Genomic DNA, 22848 nt, shown 5'->3' with positions numbered 1-22848 from the left:
TTTGAGAAGTATAAAGCTACTCTGTGCTTACCCATCTGTGAACTCATTCTGACTTTGCTTTTGCAGTTCAAGTACAAAGAAGTTTATGAACACATCAAGGCAAATGGATATACACTTGGTCCCAATGACGTTCCATTTGTCCATGTCCGGAGGGCCAACAATGTTACCAGTGAGGTACTGTGAATGCGGATTCTGTTGGGGAAAGACTGAGTTTCAAAGACCATGGCTTTGTTTGAAATGCATTAAAAGTTAATTATATTTTAGCTATAAATTCACACATCAGCAAGGAGTAAGAGAGCCCTTTTAGTTACCATTTTGATACTGGTATCCATTGGCAACATTTTCCTATATTTGCTGATGCCGTTGTACAGATCCAATTTATAGATTATAATGCAAATTAATTCCTTTTTTGACATTTATATACAAAAAACTTTAATAAATTTGCATTTTAGTCTGACTCATGACCCTGGTTTTCTACACAAATGATTGGTTTGTATATCTGATCCTATCCAATCATCTGATAGAATGTGGAAGGTTTGGTGGTCAAAATTCTTCACCTAAATACGATAAATACCATTTTCTCTTTTTTCCTAATCCCAATCACTTTTTTGTGTCCTTAATCACCCCTCTCACGGCTCTTTATGTAAAATATTTGCTGATTAGTCAATGGATGCCCTCATCTTCCTACACTAAATAACTGGAATGGTTTTTCCTCCAATGTAGAGACTGTATCGACAATTGTACCATAAACTGAAAGACAAGATTCATACAACTCCTGACACACCTGAGATCCGCCAAGTCAAGAAGACACAAGAGGCTGTTAGTGAGGTGGGTATTTTCTTAGGAGAGAGGAAAGGCTGTGGAACCCAGGCAGGAATGTCAACCATTCAGTCTCTGATGTGTGTTTCTGGGTATGTTTTTCTTTAGTTGATCTACAAATCAGACTTCTTCAAGATGCAAGGCCACATGATCTCACTGCCATACACACCCCAAGTGATCCATTGCCGCTACGTGGGAGACATCACCAGTGATGTAAGCATCTCCTAGGGATCTTTCTGACGGGCTCTTACCAAGAGGCTGTCTGCATTTAAGCCACCACTGGTCTTTGAACAGCCTTCTGCATTGAATACTTCTAAACTGAATATACAACTTGGAGGCAAAATTGTGTGGAAGTAAGACCACACATTTCTCCAGCTATGAAAACAGTAGTAAGAGGAACACGTGAGAATGACAAAAATTGCTGACCACCATTCTGCATTCAACACTGAATCATTACCAGCTCCTCACCGTACATGACCTCTGATCCTAGGTCCTGTTTATATTATCTTTCTCCTGCTCATCCCCACTCTCCCCTTTTTAGCAACTTCCTTCTACCATTTTTTTTTCTCCTTAAATGTTTCCTTCTCCTAAAAGGCCACTCCATTCAGCCTATGCTTTTCTCCCATCAATATAATAATAACATAATACTCCGTTCTCTCCTCAGCTCAGAATTAGAGATTAAATTTTAATACCTGTGATTCATTTGGGTGCACGCAAACTAAGAGTTTTCAACCAGGTAGATGCGTTCAACCAAAATGAAAGATATATCAATATAAAAAGTGTCACTACTCTATCTTCTTTGTTCCTGGTTTACATTTACTCACAGCCTGCTATATTTCTGTTTCTGTGACACAGATTAAATATAAAGAGGACTTGCAGATTCTCAAGGGACTGGGCTGCTTCTTGTATGACACTCCCGACATGGTCCGCTCCAGGCACCTGCGCAAGCTCTGGGTGAGTGCACATCTTCACAACACACGGCTACCCCTGGACAGCTTCCATATGTCTCATTACCAGCCTCAAGGTCCTAGACAGAAAGACTCTTTGCCTGCAGCTACTTTTAAGGGTAAATTTACCATTAACCAATTTGAATAAGTCATGACCCGCTTAAGATGCCATGTGCCTCTGTAAGAGGTGATGAACTAAATTAAATGACAGTTATCTTTGTTCCTTCCCCGGGAAGACATCCAGGACACGTGGAAGGCCTGCTCACATTGCACATACCAGCATTTGAGAGAGAGTTATATGACCACGACACGCAGTTCCTTAAATGACTAATTAACTTGTATTTCCATTGTTTTTTTTCTCTAAGTCTAATTACCTGTACACCGATAAAGCAAGGAAGATGCGAGACAAATACAAAGTGGTTCTTGACACTCCAGAATACAGAAAAGTACAGGAACTGAAGACACATCTGAGTGAGGTAAGGATGCTGAACCTATCACTATAAGTGACTTGTTCTTCCGGTGACTGTTTTTCAGGCAACTACACTAGGCAAAAAAATCTCCACTCTGCCTTTAATTACAGACATGTCCATCATGTCTAAGCAAGTCAACTGACCTCATTTGGCCTCAATTAACTGATTTTGTCCCCTTTTGATGAGGCGGTTGATACTTGACTACCTGTGACTAGGGCTGCTGAGAGTTCACATGATTTTATAAATTAGAAAGGTCTTCTGTCTTATGCTATTGTTGCAGTCTCCAAACGGAATTTATTTCAAAACTATCTCTTTAATCCCTGCTATCAGAAACTCTGAACACAGCACTGCCATTTGAAAAGTCTTATATGGTTCCCTGCTCTGCTGCCCACAACAAATTCCAAACTACTATGTTGTTTCATTTTCGGTTGGCACTGAGACTTCTGATTTATTATAAACAGTTGTGCATAGATATCTCATACTCTCACCTGCATACTTGGTTCAGTGAGGGTTGGACCCCATCTTATTTAGTTGTGTATCCCATAGTGCCTTGCTGCCAGTGACTAAATGTGCTTTGTAAAGATCAGGGCATTTCACAAATGTAAATGGTTTTTCTTATTATAGATGAATTGGCTGTTCTCATTCAACTTTCAGTTTGTCTTGTGGCCTCATCAGACTTCACCGAGCTAAGCCACATGTTAGCGGTCAGGCCACTTCGTTGACTCCCCATTCTCAATAGTTCTGATGCTGCTAATTAGGAATCACTTATGCTCTTAGACCTTGAGATGTCCTGGCAAACCAAATGTTGCCCTCAGTGGAGGGGATGTGCAGCTTCCTACACTCCTAGTGAGCTAGAGACAGAGGATGATTAATTCTTTAGTTATTGCAAATGCTACATTGAATGCATTTGCTTTCCTGAAAGCTTACCTGTGTTACTTCACCCGGCACGAGCACTTTTCCAGGAATGCTTACGTTCTTCTGTCTCAGCAAAGTTGTGCTTCTCCATCCTGGCAGAGTATCAGGATAACCTGGGAAATGTTTCTAAACTACCCTTGAGTGGGCTCTAACTCCTCAGCCTCACAGCAAACTTTCTGATTGTCTGTGTCTGGGCATCTGCATGCCTTTAGCTGCTCCAAAATGATTCTAACATGCAGTCAGTGTTGGAAACCACTGCTTTAAAGTATCCCATCTGTCCTCCAGCTACCACATAATAAAACATAGTTTGGTAACTTAAACTGCTTATTGGTATCTCTGAAATACCTTTATTTCTCTTGGCTGTTTGGATTCAGAATTATCTAAAACTTTAATTTCTCCTTTTCCTAATTCCTATTGGGATTTTCTGCATCTTATGCATCAACACTGAGGAAAAAGAATAGATATTCTTCAGTAGTTCATTTCCTCCCACACTTGCCTCACCAGAAGAATGACGTGGGAATGATAAAATATTGACCCACTTCTTCAATTTTTGAAAGAGTTTGAGAAGGATTGGTGTTCATTCTTTGAATGTCTGGTAGAATTCATCAGTGAAGAATGAATTCATCAATGCAGAATTCATGCATGCTTTTGATCTTGGACTTTTGTTAGTTGGGAGGTTTTTGATTATTGATTCAATATCCTTACTAGTAATTGGTCTGTTTAGATTTTCTATTTTATCACGATTCAGTGTTGGTAGGTTGTATGCTTCTAGGAATTTATCCATTTCTTCTAGATTGTCCAATCTGTTAGTGCATAATTGTTTATAGTAGTCTCCTTTATACTTTGTATTTCTATGATATCAGTTAAAACATCTTGTCTTTCATTTCTGATTTTGAGTTCTTCGTGAGTCTAGTGAAAGATTTGTCAATTTTGTTTATCTTTTCAAAGAACCAGCTCTTTCACTGATCTTTTCCATTATTTTTTTAGTTTGTATTTTATTCATTTCTTCCCTGATCTTTATTTCCTTCTTTCCACTAACTTTGGCCTTCATTTAGTCTTCTTTTTTTTTTTTATTTCCTTGAGGTGTAAAGTTAGGTTGTTTATTTGAGACTTTTCTTGTTTCTTAAGGTGGGTATATATTGTTATGAACTTTCAGATTACAACTGCACCCAGAGACACCTGGTTGGCTCAGTCAACTCTTGATTTCTGTTCAGGTCACGATCTCATGGTTCATGGGATCAAGCCCTGTGTTGGGCTCTGTGCTGATAGTGCAGAACTTGCTTGGGATTCTCTCTCTCCCTCTCTCTCTGTCTCTCCCTCTCTCTCTCAAAATAGATAAATTAACTTAAAAAATGCATAAGTTTTGGTATGTTACATTTTCATTTGTCTCAAGATATTTTTTTTTATTTCTCTTTTGATTTCTTCTTTGACCCATTGTCAAAGTTGTTGTTTTGTATCTGTTGTTGTTCAGTATATTATTTAATCCCTACGTATATGTGAATTTCCCAGATTTCTTCATGTAATTAATTTTTAGTTTTATTCCATTGTGGTTGGAAAAGATGCTTGACATGATTTCAGTCCCCTTAAATTTGAGACTTGTTTTGTGGCCTAGCATGCAATCTATCTTGAAAAATGTTCCATGTGCACTTGAGAAGAATGTATATTCTGTTGCTTTTGGATGGAATGTTCTGTAAATATCTGTTAAATCCATCTGGTCTACTGTACCATTTAAAGCCAATGTTTCCATATTTATTTTCTGTCTGGATGATCTATGCATTGAAGTAAGTGGGTATTAAAGTCCCCAAATATTATTGTATTGCTGTCTCTCTGTTTAGGTATGTTAATATATGCTTTATATATCTAGGTGCTTCTGTGTTGGGTGCATATTTACAAATGTTATATCTTCTTATTGGCCCCTTTATCGTTATGTAATGCTCATCTTTGTTTCTTATTGGTCTTTGTTTTAAAGTCTGTTTTGTCTCATGTAAGTATAGCTAATCCACTTTTCTTTTGGTTTCCATTTGCATGGCATATCTTCTTCTGTCCCTTCACTTTCAGTCTCTGTATGTCCTTACATATTAAGTGAGTCTCTTGTGGGCACCTGGATGCTTCAGTTGGTTAAGCATCTGACTCTTGATTTCGGCTCAAGTCATGATCCCAGGGTGGTGGGATCAAGCTGCATGCCAGGCTCTGTGCTGAGCAGGGAGCACCTCCCCTGCTCACATGTGTGTGTACACACTCAACTCACACACAAAAAAATTAAAAAATAAATAAAAAATAAATTAATTTAAAAAAAATTAAAAAATAAAATTAAGCAGCATATAGATAGATCTTATTTATTTATTTTAAAGTTTATTTATTTTGAGAGAGAGTGAGAGGGAGAGAGCACAAGCAGGGAGGGGCAGAAAAAGAGGAGGAGACAGGGAGAATCCCAAGCAGGTTCTGCTCTGGGAATGTGGAGCCAGATGTGTGGCTCAGTCTCATGACCATGAAATCATGCCCTGAGCAAAAATCAAGAGTCAGATGCTTAACCAGCTGAGCCATGCAGGCACCCCAGTAGGTCTTGTTTTTTAATCCATTCAGCCACTCTATATCTTTTGATTGGAGAATTTGGTCCATTTACATTTAGAGTAATTATTGATATGTATGTGCTTATTGACATTTTATCAATTGTTTTCTGGCTGTTTTTATAGTCCCTCCTTCTCTCTTTCTTCTCATCTTGCTCTCTTCCTTTGTTCCTTTGTGGTTTGATGATTTCTTTTAACAGTATGCTTATTTTCTTTCTTTTCATCTTTTGTGTGTTCCTTATAGGTTTTTGCTTTATGATTACCATGAGGCGACTTACAGCAACTTATATTTATAGCAGTCTATTTTAAGTTGATGACAACTTAAGTTTGATCTCATCGTAAAGGTCAACATTAGTACTTCCCATGTTTTATGTTTTTGATGTCACATTTTACATGTTTTTGTTACGTGTATCCCTTCCCAAATTGTAATTGTAGTTATTTTTACTCCTTTTGTCTTTTAACCTTCATACTAGTTTTATAAATGATTAATTCACTGTATTTACCATGTATTTACCTTTCCATTGAGATTTATTTTTCATGTGTTCTTATCACTAATTAACACCCTTTATTTTCAGTTTAAAGAAGTCTCTTTAACATTTCCTATAAGGCTGCTTTTAATGGTGATGAACTCCTTTAGCTTTTGCTTGTCTAGAAAACTCTGTCTGTCCTTCATTTCTGAATGATAACTTTGCCAGGTAAAGTATTCTTTCAGCACTTGAAATATATTGTGGCACTCCCTCTGGTCTGCAAAGTTTCTGCTGACAAATCTGCTGATACTCTTATGGGGGTTCCATTGTATGTAACAAGTTGTTTTTCTCTTGCTTTTAATAGTTTCTTCTTGTCTTTAACTTTTGACATTTTAATTATCATGTGTCTTGGTGTGGGTTTCTTTGGGTTCTTCTAATTTGGAACTCTCTGAGCTTCCTAGATCTGGATGTCTGTTTTCTTCTCCAGGTTAGGAAAGTTGTCAGCCATTATTTTTTCAAATAAGATTTCTTTCCATTTCTCTCTCCTCCTTCTGGAAGCCCTATGATGCAACTTTTAGTCCATTTGATGCTGTCCCACAAGTCCCTAAGGCTATCTTCACTTTGTTTTTTTCATTCTTTTCTCTTTTTGCTGCTCTGATTAGGTGAATTCCACTGCCTTGTCTTTGAATTGACTGATTCTTTCTTCTGCTTTATCTAGTCTGCTGTTGAACCCCTATAGTATATTTTTCAGTTCAGTTATTATATTTTTCAGCTCTGTGACTTCTATTTGATACTTTCTTATATTTTCCATCTTTTTGCTGATATTCCCACTGTGTTCATTCATTCTTCTTTCCAATTTGGTGAGCATCTTTATGACTGTTAATTTAAACTCTTTATCAGGTAAATTATTTCCATTTTACTAAGTTGTTCTGGGTTTGTTTTTATTTTTTTAGTTTTATCTTGTTCTTTCATTTGAAATATATTTCTCTATTTCTTCATTTTGTTCAACTCACTGTGTTAATTTCTATACAATAAATGAAGCAACTACCTTTCCCAGTCTTTAAGGAGTGGCTTCATATTGGAAGTGAAACTTGTTATTCAATCATGTTTCATTTCTTGGTTGTCTCTCAAACCTTCATGCTTGGGCAAGTAGCCTATTATCTTTTTAATAGCTCCCAGTAGTTGAGGATGTGCTAACACCACCCAATGTCCCAAAGGGAAGGATCTTAGCATCTAGATTTAAGCTGCTTGGAAGCCAGACCCCCAGGCATCAACTTTTAAATGTATGTAAATACATACAGTCCTAAGGGACTTCAAGCATAAAGTCTGCTGGCCACCAGAGCCAGACAATCTGGAGTTGTCTCCTGGCTGGTGGTCATAGAAACTGGGACCCCAGACAAGCATATACATTTTTTTCTAAATGAAACCAGCAAGCTGGAGCAAGGCAAAGGTAGAGAACCAATATGGCATCCACAACCTATGTTCCTTGTTAGCAGCTCTATAAGCTACTAAGTGTGTGTCAAACCTAAAACCTACCCCTCAGGCCAAAGATTCAGGAAAAGGAAAAAGGCCTTCTTCATAGAAAGACTAGGAGTATGCCTCAGTCTGTGCCCTTGGGGTGGTAGCCTACCAAGAACTGTTTTTCTGATTGTCATAGTCCTGTGGGACCCAGGAATGCAAGCCCCCCGGGCTACTAGTGCTAGGCAGTCAAGGGGTGTCCCCTGCTTGGCAGCTGCAAAACCCAGGCACCAGCTGTGTAAAAAGTTTCCCTCCAGGAGATGCTGGTGCTCTGAAGCACAGTGGAGGGTGAGCATAAAGTAGCACATGCCCTCTAAGATCTCTGAAAAGGATTATAGTCAGCTCCAAGATACATTTTTAGTTAGAAGTCTGCCCCTCAAGCTGTAGTCATGATGATTAGCTAACAAGTCTTTACTGAAAGAATGAGGTCCTGGGTCTGTTGTCTTTTGCTGTGCCTGGGGATGGTAGCTATTTAGGAACTTTTTCTCCATTGGTTAAAGTCCTATGAGACCAATAAGAGTAGGCCCTACCAGCCACTAGACCTAGATGGTATAGAGGTGTCTCCTGGCTGCAAAGATTAGGCTCCCAAAAAAGGCTATGAGCTCCTTTCTGGGTGACCCTGCTTATAACAGTCCCATGGGACCAGAAACACAAGTTCCCCTGACCTTCAGGGCCAAGTGACCAAGAGGTGTCCTGAAATTGGTAGCCACAAATATTGGAATGAATGAAATCTTGTCATTTGCAACAACTTGAATGGACCTCAAGGGCATTATGCCAAGTGAAATAATTCAGAAAAAGACAAATACAATATGACCTTTCTTATATGTGGAATCTAAAAAAAAAATTATATGTATATATGTATATATATATATATGTGTGTATATATGTATATATATGTGTATATATATATGTATATATGTGTGTGTGTGTGTATATATATATATAGTTTAAATAGTGTGTGTGTGTATATATATATATATATATATATATATATATATATATATATAGTTTAAATAAACTGAATTAAAAAAAAATACTGATCCAAGCCACTATTCTGTATTTGGAAAATCTTCAGTAGAACCTATAAATCTGTTTTAATAAGGACTTTGGGATATTTTAGGATCAGGAAAATTTCATAAATATTGTCTGAGTAAAAAGTTTGATGGCAAAGGAAGTTCAAGTTCTTGACTTTTGAATTGTCTTTGAGTTGTATAGACTTTTGACTTTTTATACATTGTAATACTAGGAAGCAGGGATATTGTCCCAAGAAGCATGAACAATGCATACCTAAGTATAGGGGAAAGAAAGGACAAAGAAAATTATAGAAATGGCATGGGAGAGTTGAATTTTTGTCCCAGATTTATTTCCCAGTTTGCCTTATTATATTAAATTCCTTCAACATTTATCAGAGGACTACTATCTTTCAGATCTTTTATCCAAACACATGGTGATTAAAAAAAAAAAAAGATAGAGCTGAGCCCCTGCATTCCATGAGCTCATAATGTGTGAAAAGAAACAAACATCAATATGAAAATGATATCCTGTAGGGATAATCAAGACAGTATGGACTCTAGGAGCTTTCCAGGCAGATAAGAGTGGGGGAACATTCTAAGCAGAAAAGGCAGTATATGAAAATGGCCATCATCAGTTCTTGAAGTTGGAAATAGTTTCAAATAGCACAAAGGAAGTGTAGAAGAATGTTAGGAAAAGAGACTGGAAACATAGGATAGAAGCCAGCTTATAAAGACTCCAGGGCTCTATCTTAATATTGGACTTGATGAAAAAATCATTGAAGAATTATTTATGAGCATTAATAAAATCTTCTCAGATTTGTGAAAGATGAATAAGCCATATGGAGTGGTCCAGTGGGAGACTTAGGAAGGTGTTTTAGGAGGCTCTTGAGGATGTGTAGAGAAGAAATGATAAAGGAGGCTGAACTAGGGGACTGGCTGTGAGAAGGGAGAAAGTGGATCAGACTTAAAGGATATCACAAAGTTAGGAGCCCAGGATTCATGACCATTTATTGTGGGAATGAGGGAGAAGTTTAAGATGACTCCTCAAGTTTCTGTCCTACATGATAGATCAAGGAGCCATTTAGCAAAGTAGAGAAAACAGGTGAAGAAGCAGGTTGGGGCTGGAGATGGTAATATAAAGAATGCCACATTGAACATGGTAAGTTCAGGACATTGTTGAAAATTTGGGTCTGGCTCAGGAAATATAATGGATATATAGATTTAGAAATCCTCAATCTCAAATTGATGATTGAGGTCATAGATACAAATGAGGTTATGCATGGAAAATACATAGGGTGAAAGAGGCCAACCCTGACTCCAGCTAGTGGCAGCTAGGGCAGAACCATAGAAGGAAGCCAAGGAGTGCCTTGAAAGATAGGAGGCCACTTAGAATGCTGGAGGCAGAAAAGAACACTTTCGGGAATGAAACTGCTGAGCAGTTTTAGTTGCTACAGAGAACTGTTTCTGTATTTGGCAGTCGTAAAGTTTTTGGTAGACCTAATAAGAATGACTTCATTGGCGTGTTTGGGTGCAAGCCAAACTGTTGCCTTGAGAAATAAATCAAAAGAGAGAAAAAGAAGAAATACGTAGTATTTCTTGGCTGTGAAAGGCAGAAACAAGGTCATCAGTAGAGATTGGAAAAGGCTTAGTGAAAGGGAAGGGACTGGAATTTGTTAGCAGATGAAGGGGGAGGGCTGGAGAAACAGGAAGGTTGAAGGTGTAGAGGGGAAGGGTATAATTAATTGCTAGCACAGGCTTCTAGAACGGAACAGGCGAGCATAGGACCAAGAACACAGTAGGAGGCTTGAATCTCGAGCAGGTTATAGAATGTCTTATTTTGATACGAGGGAAAAAGAAAAGGGCTAGGGAGGTAAATAAATTATTGGTTTATTGGGCAGAAACTGAGATTGTTGCAGTGGGGCAGGCCCTGATTTCTTTATGAAGTAGGTAGTAAAGGCATCTCTCAGCAGAGAACATAATGTGTCAATGAAGCAGAAATAACGGTAATGACCTTTATGTCCAGCTGGTGTACAGAGCTGCAGGCAAAAAGCAGAAGTCTGTCTTCACCTCAGTTCCTGATACGCCTGATCTTTTAAGAGCCAAGCGAGGACAGAAGCTTCAGAGTCAGGTAAGATTCATAAACCTACAGCGCTGGCAGCACGGGGGGTGGTTATGTGTGGCTGACCACTCCAGGTCAGTGCAGCCCCTCACACTTGGTTGTCCTTGATAAAGCCTAATGGCCCTTAACTTCAAGAAGTAGTTTTCTTTTGGGCCATCATAACTGTGGTTGTGTTTTACATAAACAAGTAATCCCATGTCTACTTTTCTAAGTTCTATGCAACTTTTGTTATTGGATGAGTGATCTATGGACTAAACTGCTTGATTCATTCAGTAGGACCTATCTGATGTTCATGACAAATGAAACCACAGTTTATGCATTCAGATGAAAATGGGGAAAGAATGTGTTGAGGGCTTTGCCAGAACCTTCTCATTCTCCCCTTGGCATTCTTTATCACAGGGATTTAGATTGGGCCACACCCAACAGTAAGGGTATTAGGTAACTAGCATGTTGTGCACGTATTTCCAAATGTGAAACACAGAAATAAAAGAACAGAAATATATATGATAAATAAAAAACCAGGACAACAATAGGTAGACATGGCCCTCCCATTTAGTGGGTAGAAATGAGTGAAAATAACTGGATACTAAATAATGAATGTTTTATCTCTATCACATCTGATCCCTATTCTCTGATTAGTATCTGTATGTTGAACTTGCCACCAAAGAAAGACCCCATCACCATGCTGGAAACCAGACCAAAGCCTTGAAGCACGCTAAAGATGTAAAGGACATGGTCAGTGAGGTAAGTTGGGAATTTGGCACCAAAGCGCACTGGGTTAAAGAAAAAAAAAAGTATTCCCTTAAAACCTTCACTTGCTGCCTCTGATCAGAGAGCACACTTCTATAATTGTGCTCAGCAACATTAAAACACGGAAGGTAAGCTATTCTCTTATTGAGCCCGAAACAGCATGTGTCTAGGCTGGATCTGTGATGTGGTTATGAACTGGGAAGGATAAAAACACTTGAACTTACATTTGTCTCTTTTTTTCCATCTTTATGTCTTAGAACAAGTACAAGATTCAGTATGAAAAGATGAAGGATAAGTACACCCCCGTTCCAGATACGCCAATCCTCATCAGAGCCAAGAAGGCCTATTGGAATGCCAGTGATGTATGCATCCCTTTCTTCTTTTCTTCTGTTATGACAGGGACAGCCCAGGTCATCGTACCTAAGAAACAGACGATATTACAGTCATCCATACTTCAAAGACCTGGCCCACAACATGGGTCATGAGAACAACAACACTGAAACCACAAAAGGGCATAACTAGTATCAGTCAGGCACAGTACTTAAGAATAATGCTGAGAGATGCTAAAAGCCCGTTGTTCTTCTTGCCCTTCTGGACAAAACTATGACCTTTTCTAATAATTCTCTGGTAGCATTTTCAGGGATACTTGACAACTAATTGTTACTTATCCATAGCATCATGGTCTTGGAATCAGCCAAACATGGTTTCAAATCCTGTTGCTGTCGCTTGCCCGCTGTATGACTCTATGTTATTTACTTAGTTTCTCTGAGACTCTGTTTTCTTATATGTGAAATGAGGATAATTAGACAAAACGAGGTAATGTACCTAATATTCCTGGTGCAGTGCTGGGCTCTTAGTTGACACTCAGAAAACGTTTGTTCCCTTTCTTCTCTTGACCACCTAAGTCATGAGAATGACACATTCATTAGAATTAGGACAGATTTTCATTTCCCATGCCACATGATCAAGGACGTGACTAGCTTTTAATGGTAATGGGATTACCTGTTAATAAAGATAGGAAATTAATCAGCTCAACATAGGTAACCTGTTCTTATCAGTTTTGTATCTCAGAGCCCATCTGCAAATTCATTGCACCCATTACCAGAACCAGAATCCTGGAGGATTGGGCATATTGGGACATAAACTCAGGCAAAATCTCAAGCAACCCTATAAGCCCTCAATTTAAGAATATTGCTCTAGGATTTCAAGGCATCTTAAAGTCATTACAGTGATCTCTAAACAGAAATGTGAAAGGATACAGCAAATTGAAACAATATCTCAGTTCATTTAGAGCTGAAAGGAGTTTGCTAACTGGACTAGCCCCTTGGCTCCTGACCCTTTGGGATACCTCAGGTCCCACCCCTGGTGTACAGTTGCACAAGATCCAATGGCCTGATAAATGGGCTGAGCATCTAATGCCAGCACCTCCTAAAACATCCAAAGTAATTAGCATGCTCTTCACTAAAGGTAAAATGCCCATAGAAGTGGCCTAGGTGTTGCTCAGCCCTGCAGCGTACCAACATACCAAGGCACTGGTTTTACACTCTAGGGGTCCAGGGGCAGAACATTTTGCTTAAAATATAAGCTAAGAAAGTCATATACTACCCTCAAAATCTATCCCCTAGGGTATTTTTAGTCGTCTTGTGACATCCTCATCTTTATCACTTCAATGTTAGCTGTTGAATATGAATTTGAACAAGCCCACTCTACATCACCACTCTCTGGGAGTGGTCATACAGTGAAATTGGCCCCCGGGGCACATTATGCCCCAAATGGACAGCCCACCCCTAGAACTTTCTCATACCAATGCTGATAACTCTAACCTTTAAAACAGTCCAGTGTAACCAGGGTTGTATCTGGCATTGAGTTTGGCTTATGTATAGGTGGCTGTCCGCACAAGTAGAGCTAAGCAATTTTATGAGATCTGAAAACTAAAGTTACAACGTCAGGAGAAAAGTCATCTTCAATTACGTATTTGCTCAGCTACCGCAAAAGAAAACACTTACTTGAGATTGAAAACAGACTACTCAGAGAAGTACCCATCTTGTGTAAATGGGATGAATCTTGTGTGATATTCTTAGGTTTAAGTCAAGAGATGTTGACAGATCAAGATTATAATATAGCACAAAGATCAAGATTATACCACAAAGATCAAGATTATAAAATAAAATTTTAAGACTGCCTCATGGAGAAGGCATTTTAATACTAAGAGAAACTAAATCTTTCTCCTCTTTCCACGTACATTAGTAAGTCTTGGGCTCAACAAGGCTGTTTTCTTTTTTCCTCCTCCAAATTAGCTTTTTGTTTGTTTCAGATTTAAATAAACTTAAGTAGTTTTAGATTTACAGAAAAGTTGCAGTGATAGTACAGAGAGTTCCCATATACCCTACATCCATTTTTCTCCCTTGTTAATTAATGCTTTACATTACCATTGTACATTTGTCACAACCAATGAGTTCATATTGATATGTTATCATTAACTAAATTCTATACTCTATTCAGGTTTCACCAATTTTTTTTCCCAGTGTCCTTTTTCTCTTCCAGGATGTGAAAATGAGCTTTTTAATCTCTCCTAAATTTATTCAAGAGAGAAGACTCAAGAGAGTTCAAGCTGAAAAGAACTCAATTATTTAATTTGGTAGTTTTTTTGTTTTTTGTTTTGTTTTGTTTTGTTTTGTTTTACAATCTGTGTGCTTTTTCTCTTTCCAGCTACGCTACAAAGAAACCTTTCAAAAGACCAAAGGAAAATACCACACTGTGAAGGATGCTCTGGACATTGTTTATCATCGCAAAGTCACAGATGACATTAGTAAAGTATGTCCCTACTATTTCTACTTGTGTTGGGCTTAGTAATCTACCATCTTTTTTTTTTTTTTTTTAAGTATTCTTCCTTTCTTAAAACTCTCTAGAGAAAAGTAGACTTTTTTACATTAAAGTTGGGTAAGACTTTATAGCTGTCTTTGTGCTTTTACCATAGGTGAAATACAAGGAGAACTACATGAGTCAGTTGGGGATCTGGAGGTCCATTCCTGATCGCCCAGAGCATTTCCACCATCGGGCAGTTACTGATGCAGTCAGTGATGTGAGTTTTAAAATCTTCTGTTTTTACATATAAATTCATATTCCCATGTGACTTATAAAATTAAACACTGAATAAAAATTGAACACTTGGCTAGATTTTAGATCTTCTATATGGATGTTTAAATCCTAAAACTCCTTGCTAAATAACTGAACTTTAACTTAGGAGAGAGAAATCTATATTCAAATTTATAAACCTACCTGCATAATAATCATATTACATGACTGGAAGTGATATGCTTCATTTAAGAAATAGCGTATTTTTGATCTTTTGATGAACAACTTCATGAATCAATGAAGACACATAACAATGCTCATCTGGAAAGAAATTTCAGCTCTCTCTCTGAAAATACAGCTGCTGAGGTAATATACTTTCTAGGAAAATATGCCCATTTAATTTGAACTGCTTTAATTAGTATTAAAAAATAAAATCTCCATGTAGAACAGTACACCATAAAATGAGCAGAAATCAGTATTAGTAGAAACTTCTGTTAAATAATTGCCTTAATACTTGAATATACGTCAGCAGTCAGAGCTGCTATTTGGCCTACCTGTATTGACCATAACCTACTGCTGTTTGGAGACAGGTTCGTAAAATTCTTTGATGATGTTCTTCTCCCAGGTAAAATATAAAGAAGATCTGACCTGGCTTAAGGGCATTGGTTGCTATGCCTATGATACCCCTGACTTCACTCTGGCTGAAAAGAACAAGACTCTCTATAGCAAGGTATGTCTACTCAAGTATAAGAGCCACCTGCATGTAACATATTCCAGTGCCCACAGAGAGAATTAGTACCGAAGAAACAACTTTTCATATGTCCATCCCTGTTCTGTTTGTAGACCCTATAGCTAGAGTGCATAGTGAATTGTTCACTCTGCTTAGGAAGTTTCTTCGTACTGACTTCACTGACTGTAGTCGCCATTTATTTGTATCATTTATTTGAATTTGATAAAAAGTCATCTCAGTATAACTCCTCATGGCCCTTTCAGAATTCCCTCCCTATTACTGTGTCTCTGAGTGACTTACCTTGTTAGAGTTGATAGTTGATATGTTAGCAAATATAAAGTGGGGTTATTTTAATCCACAAATCTGATGTGTGACTTGAAGCAAATAACTTGGTTTTTCTGTCCTCATTTTCCTATTTACAAAATAAAGCAGTTGGACTAGCTTCCTCTAAACTCTAAAATAGGAGTCAACAAATTTTTCTGAAAAGTGCCAGATAGTAAATATTTTAGATGTTATGGACCACGTTCTGTCACATAGTCTTTGTTATAATTCCCTAAAATTATTTTAAAAAAATATTTTTAGTTCATGGGGTCATTTCAAAGCAGATGGTGATTTAGATGTTAGCTCACCTCTGCTTTAAAGTATTATGACTATCTGATTAATTACTGGAAAATCATTTCAAATTAATGGATTAAAAATGCCCTCAAGTTCACCTGGAGTAAAACAAAATAAAATAATAATCAATATAATATATAGAAACAAAGAAGAAACTAATTTGTATTTTTGCCTAGAATGGAAGATGGATTTGACATCCATTCAATAAAGTATGTCTTGTGGGGCTAGTGTTTAGGGTTTCCATGTGGGTATACTTTTCATTGCCTTAGGAGACAAAGTAAGTGTTCAGTAACTGCTTGTTAGCCTCCACTGAATAAATTGTCTCAGTTGTATGATAAAATAAATGACATGTCTTGTTCTTAAGGTAATCACAGCCTGCTATCAAGTAACCATGTTCTGTTTTCTCTAGTATAAGTATAAAGAGGTGTTTGAAAGGACAAAGTCAGATTTCAAGTATGAGGCAGATTGTCCAATCAATAAGCATTTCAAGTATGCAACTCAATTGATGAATGAGGTATGTATGACATTATCCAGTTCAACCTATTCAGTTCCCTTAAGAAGTCTATAGAGTTATTTGATTGAAGCCCAATACATAAAATGACAGGAAAGTCCATTTAAATATCGATTCAAGATAAAGATTTGGGCTCTTATAATGTCACCACCTGATGGGCTCTGCTAAAAGCAGAGGGAATAAACTGTCCAGTAAATAAAACAAGTGAAGGGACTGTCCAGAGTGGTGTAAGGGTCCCACAGCCATCATTGCCTCTGTTCGCACTAGCATAGGGCAGCACAGCCCTTTAGGTGACAAGAGGGAGGAGGTCAAGGATTTTGTTGACTAACAGCTGAACTCCTTTAAAAATGATATTGTGGAGCATTGGGAGACCCAGAAGCTCAAGGTTCATTTGGAGTCCCTTACCAAGGCACAGAAATGGCAGTGGTTGAAATAACTACCCCTAAAGGGATAGTTGTGATTCATGCATTCAGATGTAGTGCCATTTGTTACTCATATTGGTGCAGAGAAGTATCCATTTGCACCCAAATCTTTTCTGGAACTGTTGTAGCAATAATTTAAATTTAGCTTAAAATGGCCAAAAATGAGCAAGCTATGAATTAACTTATGTTTGGATGGCTTTATATTTAATTTCCTATCTTTGGATTTTCCATGGATTTATGTAAATTAAAAAACAATTTTAGAAAATTAGTAAAATGTATCCAACAATGAAAATGTAGCCAATAGTATATTTATTTCAATATATGAATCTTGTGTTGTTTCTGTTATTTTTAAATTTGATATCGTTTATTTTCAGTAGATTTCCAGGCAAGATGACTGAAGAATTACTGCAATAGCTTCCTAGGAAGACAGTACTGATATATTTTCTTTCTGTTTTCATAATTTGCAAAAGATTTCTAGGGTCTCTTTTATAATCAAATTCACTACCATTAGAAGACTGGTAGAATTTGCCCATGAATATGCTTTTTTGATTCTCACAGCCTTAGATAGTAAACCTGTAGTTCATCAGTGCCTCACTTAAGATGCCACAAAACCTAACATTGCTAATGGCATCATATTTAAAGATGGAAGATGTTTACGCACAAGGTAGTCCAATTTTGGTGTCATCAGTCATATCTATCCCAAGCCCCACCCTTCTCTAGGTGATCTTCACTTGACTCTCTTTGCCTCCATGTTGTTACTACCCTGGATGCCTTAGGAGCCCACCTCTAGAAATGACCTATTTCTGGTTCTCTGGAGTGTTTATCTTGGGACATTTCTGTGTAGCCTTGAAGTTGTACTCTTGCTATAATTTGATATGATGTTTGAGCAGAAAAAATACAGAGCTGACTATGAGCAGCGGAAAGATAAATACCACCTGGTAGTCGATGAGCCTAGACATCTGCTGGCTAAGATCGCAGGCGACCAGATAAGTCAGGTACTGTGATGGGGCTGGCTGGACAGCCCAGGCAGGACTGTGCTCCAGATTTCTCATGAGATGTCGTTCCGTCTGCTGCAAGGATGTCATAGGTTCTGCCTATGATATTGGGATGTTCTGTTTCAAATATCTGTCTAGCCACCCAAAGAGCCCATGAGCTATTTGAGTGTGCCAGTCCATGCTCTGTGTCCTCACATATGCTGTGGTGAAGATAAAAAGAAAAGCTGGGGCCCCTCACCTTTATTTTTCTGGAGGGTCTAATTGTAAGCTGCAAATTGAGTTGCAAAAGCAAAAACAAAGACAAAAATTCATGGAAGGAAAGAAGACAGAACATCGTCGTGGAGTTTTCTACTCCAACAATGTCTTCTTTTCCTGTAAGGCAATGCTAGCGGGATGAGCTATCTTACCTCCCATTCACAAGGACTGCGGATGCTCAACTGCAAGTATTGCGGTCGTTCTACTTGGCAGTATAATGGGTTTAGTGTCTTCACCCACATGTATATTTGAGTACATAAAGTGTGCGTGCCTACATCTCTTCACTCAGAAGTGATTGGGATATAGAGCCATGTTCTTTTCTGTCTTCATAAGTCTCTTCTGTGCTTCACTGCTCTTTGCATGAACAGAGAAAATATAAATCTAGTGCCAAGATGCTTCTGAAACAAGGATGTAATGAAATTCTGCGTCCAGATATGTTGACTGCCCTCTACAACACACTCATGTGGAGCCAGGTAATGTTTGATAATGATGTGAAGAAGAGATTGAGAGGCCTTGAAGGCATTCACTTTTACCCTTCCCTTGATTTCCTTCCCCGGCTCCCTGCCCAAACTGGTTTCGTGTGATTAAGCTGCATAAATATTCACTCTTTATAAATGAACTCTGGCTTGGCCAAGAGTGATGATGCAGCAGCCATCATCTGTACATCATCTAGTAACTCCTAGTAAGATTAACGAGACTTTTTTAAACTTTATTTCTAAATTGGTATAACTTTAATTTCAATTTTTTAAATATTTTCCCCAAGAAATGGGTTCCTGGGGCGCCTGGGTGGCGCAGTCGGTTAAGCGTCCAACTTCAGCTCAGGTCACGATCTCGCGGTCTGTGAGTTCGAGCCCCGCGTCAGGCTCTGTGCTAACAGCTCAGAGCCTGGAGCCTGCTTCCGATTCTGTGTCTCCCTCTCTCTCTGACCCTCCCCCGTTCATGCTCTGTCTCTGTTTCAAAAATAAATAAACTTAAAAAAAAAATTAAAAAAAAAAAGAAATGGGTTCCTTATGGATTAAGGAAATTAAGTAGATTCAATGGCTTCTAAAATATATGAATAATATTTTCATCATCTAATACCTGTTGTTCAGTGATCACTACAACTGTACCATTTGGGAGGGATGAAGACCGCAGGGCAGCTCTCTGAATCTTACACACGTTTATGGCCTCTCGTTTGATGCTGATTTGCTAGGTTATTTCCAACATATCTGTCCTCACACACACACGTGTTAGTGATGTTTCTGGTGACATTGCCTTCCCACAAGGTCAGTTGAAGCTCACATCACCACTTTTCCATCACATGCTGAGAGGTACATTTGAAGCAGTGAAACAAAAGACAAAAAACAAAAAACAGTGATAATTTTGCTTAACTACCAGATATAATGTTAGTAAAATGCCATTGTTCCCCCCAAAAAACACAATTTTTAATCAGTCTTTTGTATTAGAAACTCATTTTATCACTTACGTTTGACACCAAATCAATACGTGAAATGAAGGGGATGAGGTCTACATAGAAAATCCTGTTTGCCTGAACTTTTTCCTGTGTCCTGCCTGATGTGATCAGCAGATAGTTGTGCATGAAATTTTGTTGTGCTCTCTGTATCTGTACTGCTTTAAACAGCTTATGTGCATGAAAACAACCCGTGACTTGGAAATTACGAAAGTGAGTGTCTTTTTAAAAATGATAACTACTTTATACCATGTATACTCCTTTTTTATTTGATATCTGTTTCATCTTTGACATGGATACATGCCTTAAGACATTATACATATTTGATGCAGCATATTGTAAGTAATCATTACCTGTCAGAGTCCAGAGAACAAGGGTCCAGTCCTGGCTCTGAGATTCACTCTGTATGTGTCCCTTAGTTCAGTCTTTTAACCTCTCTGGGCCTGAGTTTCCACATGTATGCAAATATAGAAAATGTCACTTATTATTTGCTACTCCATTACACTGTCACTATCAAATATGGACTTATATTAAACATTTCTCTTAGGATTAAGAGAGAAAGTATGACACCATGCCCCACATTCCCCACATCTGTGACTTATGTATTAATCCTACGATTTGCTGTGGGACTCTCTCAAGAAGAAAATTAGATCCTTAAAGCCCTTGATTCTACTTCAAGTTAACTTGTTCTTCTCTTCTACAATTTAGATCAAGTACAAGAAAGACTATGAAAAATCAAAGGACAAATTTACCTCAGTTGTGGATACTCCAGAACACCTGCGTACTACCAAAGTCAACAAACAAATTAGTGATGTAAGTGCAAGAAACACTGAATGGATTCTCAAAGTCAGGGAGCATTTGCAAATACGGAGAGACGTTTTTGATTGTCACAACGTCTGGAAGATTCTACTGCCATTTAGTGGGAGGGAGACGGGGATGTTAAATGTCCTGGTATGCTTACAACTCTTCTTTTGTAATAAAGAATTATTTCAACTAAATCGGCAGACACACCGTTTTAGAGGCAGTGGAGCTTTAGCAGAAAGCATGAAATTACCTGTTGAGTTTATAGAATTGTCTTTCCCTTATGTACACTAAAAAAATCCAAAAAAAAAATTGTGTCTATATTTTATATTACATTGTATTATAAATTAAGATGTACTATATTGTCTCCTTCTGCTTTCACTTCTCCTTCAGATACTCTATAAATTGGAATACAACAAGGCCAAACCCAGAGGCTACACCACAATCCACGACACACCCATGTTGCTGCATGTCAGAAAGGTCAAAGATGAAGTCAGTGATGTAAGTACAAGAATGGCTTTGCAGCACCTGTTATCTTGGGCTCTTGCTAACATGATACAATAAACCCTTTTCCAGTTACCTATTCCTGTGTAGCAATCATCCTAAAATTCAGTGGCTTGAAACAAGAATCGTCTTTTTTTGCTCGTGATTCTGTGAACTAACTGGGCACATATGAGTGGACCCTCTCCATCATGTGCTGTTGGCAGGCCGCTGAAGCCCAGGTGGGCCAGGACATCTAGGATGGCTCACTCACATAGCTGGCAGCTGAGGATGGCTATGGGCTAAGAGCTGGACTCTTGCATAGACAGGAACCCTTGTATGTGTCCTTTCCATATGGTTTGTACATGTCAAAGCACAGTAGAAGGGTTCCAAGAGCCTGAGATAGAAACTTCCAGACCAGGTAAGGGCTACTCTTAGAATTGACAGAGTCACTTTCACCATATTTTGCTAGGCATGGTGCATATCCAGATTCAAGGGACGAAGAGATAAGTGCCACCTTGGATGAACAAATGGCACGACCACATTGCAGAGAAGCACAGAGGGGGTGCGGGTAGGGGTTGTGGCATTGTTGAAGCCATTTTGAAAAATGCAGTATGCCATAAACGCAGTGTGCTATTAATGTTCTGTAAGCTTTATCTTGACACAGAAGAACAAGGTAACCATTAAATTCTAACACTCTGAATTTGAGGAGAAATTGTATTAATAAATTTTCAGATATGTAGCTAGATTCTGTGGTTGAAGGCTATCTCCATTTTAGTTTAAAAAATAGATTAAAATTTTTAAAGAACTCCATGGCTATATGGGCACAAGAAAGAATAGTAAAGGCAACTGTAGAATAGCTCATCCCTACCCCAAAACCTTGACTATGGCTGGTGCACAGGCATTCTTTGGTAGGTAAATAAATGTGTTCACACTGCTGACCCGGAGTTGCCATGAAAAATGTTAATTACGTCCAGTGCACTGTTTATGAAGGCAGAAATGTATAGAACATTTTAAAAATGTTTTTTATGTGAAAATAAGTTTTGGCACTTCAAACATGAACATCACTGGTTCATAAACACTTATCAGATCCTCTGTGTGGAGCCGTCCATTCCCTCTCACTGTAGAAAAACGAAGCATTTCTGTATCCATTCCCTCAAACTTTCTGATTATAACAATAACCGGAGATATGAAAAATGTGGATGTTTCCCTAAAAATACTGATTTACTAGGTCTATGGCAAAGTGGCAGATGATCGTGATTTATATCATGAATCATATGATATAAGGGGCTTCCTTAGAACAGTTTTACTTCAGGCTGAACACTAAAACCCAAAGTCCTCTGCAACAAGTAGTGGGAAGACCCCAAGGGTGTCCCAGAGCCTGGATTTAAGAGGAGCAGAAGTGGGTGAAGCTAGAAACACCAGGCCCAGGATGGGCAAGTACCTGTTGAGCCCACAGAGGCTAAGCTTTCCCATTCTCTCTCTCCCATCCAAACCCACACACGCCCAACTTGCTAGATGTGGCTCTGGCAATTATGGTAGTGGACAGCACCCATCAGTTCCTTCATTTTTCAAAACCTGGTGCACAATCTTTGTCCTCAAGGGGTTCAACTTAATGGAAGAATAGACTGGTAAGCACATAATTACAACACAATGAGGTAACAGCCAGAAGTGTGGGGGCACAGAAGGAGGCAAGACTAACAACATCTGGGTAAGCTAGTGGGGGGATTTTCTCTTCCATCAGCAGTTTTCAAGATGTGCTGAACTCAGGATTTTCTGATTTGGGGAAAGGAAAACACACATGGCCCTTTCAGCCAAGTTTAGGGGACATAAATCCTACGGTGACCCTGGTGAGCATACTCCATCTATTCTGGGGAGCTAGTTTTAAGACCTGAGACAGGAATGTGCATGGCTACATTCTTTCTTCAC

The 22848-nt window shown here is 38.4% G+C and overlaps 1 protein-coding gene across 25 annotated transcripts in view; it reads left to right on the top strand.

Annotated features, from left to right (window-relative positions):
- NEB (nebulin) overlaps positions 1-22848 on the top strand; it is a 219632-nt gene that overhangs the window by 159363 nt on the left and 37421 nt on the right. For 23 of the 25 annotated variants that reach the window (XM_030325669.1, XM_030325689.1, XM_030325687.1 and 20 more), the window contains 15 exons: positions 67-174; positions 724-828; positions 928-1032; positions 1675-1773; positions 2132-2242; positions 10740-10844; positions 11475-11579; positions 11843-11947; positions 14295-14399; positions 14563-14667; positions 15286-15390; positions 16415-16519; positions 17829-17933; positions 20347-20451; positions 20833-20940. In XM_030325669.1, coding sequence (XP_030181529.1) covers positions 67-174; positions 724-828; positions 928-1032; positions 1675-1773; positions 2132-2242; positions 10740-10844; positions 11475-11579; positions 11843-11947; positions 14295-14399; positions 14563-14667; positions 15286-15390; positions 16415-16519; positions 17829-17933; positions 20347-20451; positions 20833-20940 — 1581 coding nt within the window. Of the gene's footprint in view, positions 1-66; positions 175-723; positions 829-927; positions 1033-1674; positions 1774-2131; positions 2243-10739; positions 10845-11474; positions 11580-11842; positions 11948-14294; positions 14400-14562; positions 14668-15285; positions 15391-16414; positions 16520-17828; positions 17934-18556; positions 18662-20346; positions 20452-20832; positions 20941-22848 lie in introns of all 25 variants that reach the window. The other 2 variants (XM_030325694.1, XM_030325670.1) reach the window with 2 other exon arrangements.

This window comes from Lynx canadensis, chromosome C1, assembly GCF_007474595.2.
Source record: "Lynx canadensis isolate LIC74 chromosome C1, mLynCan4.pri.v2, whole genome shotgun sequence".
Lineage (NCBI taxonomy): Eukaryota > Metazoa > Chordata > Mammalia > Carnivora > Felidae > Lynx > Lynx canadensis.
This window is presented reverse-complemented; position numbering and strand designations above follow the sequence as displayed.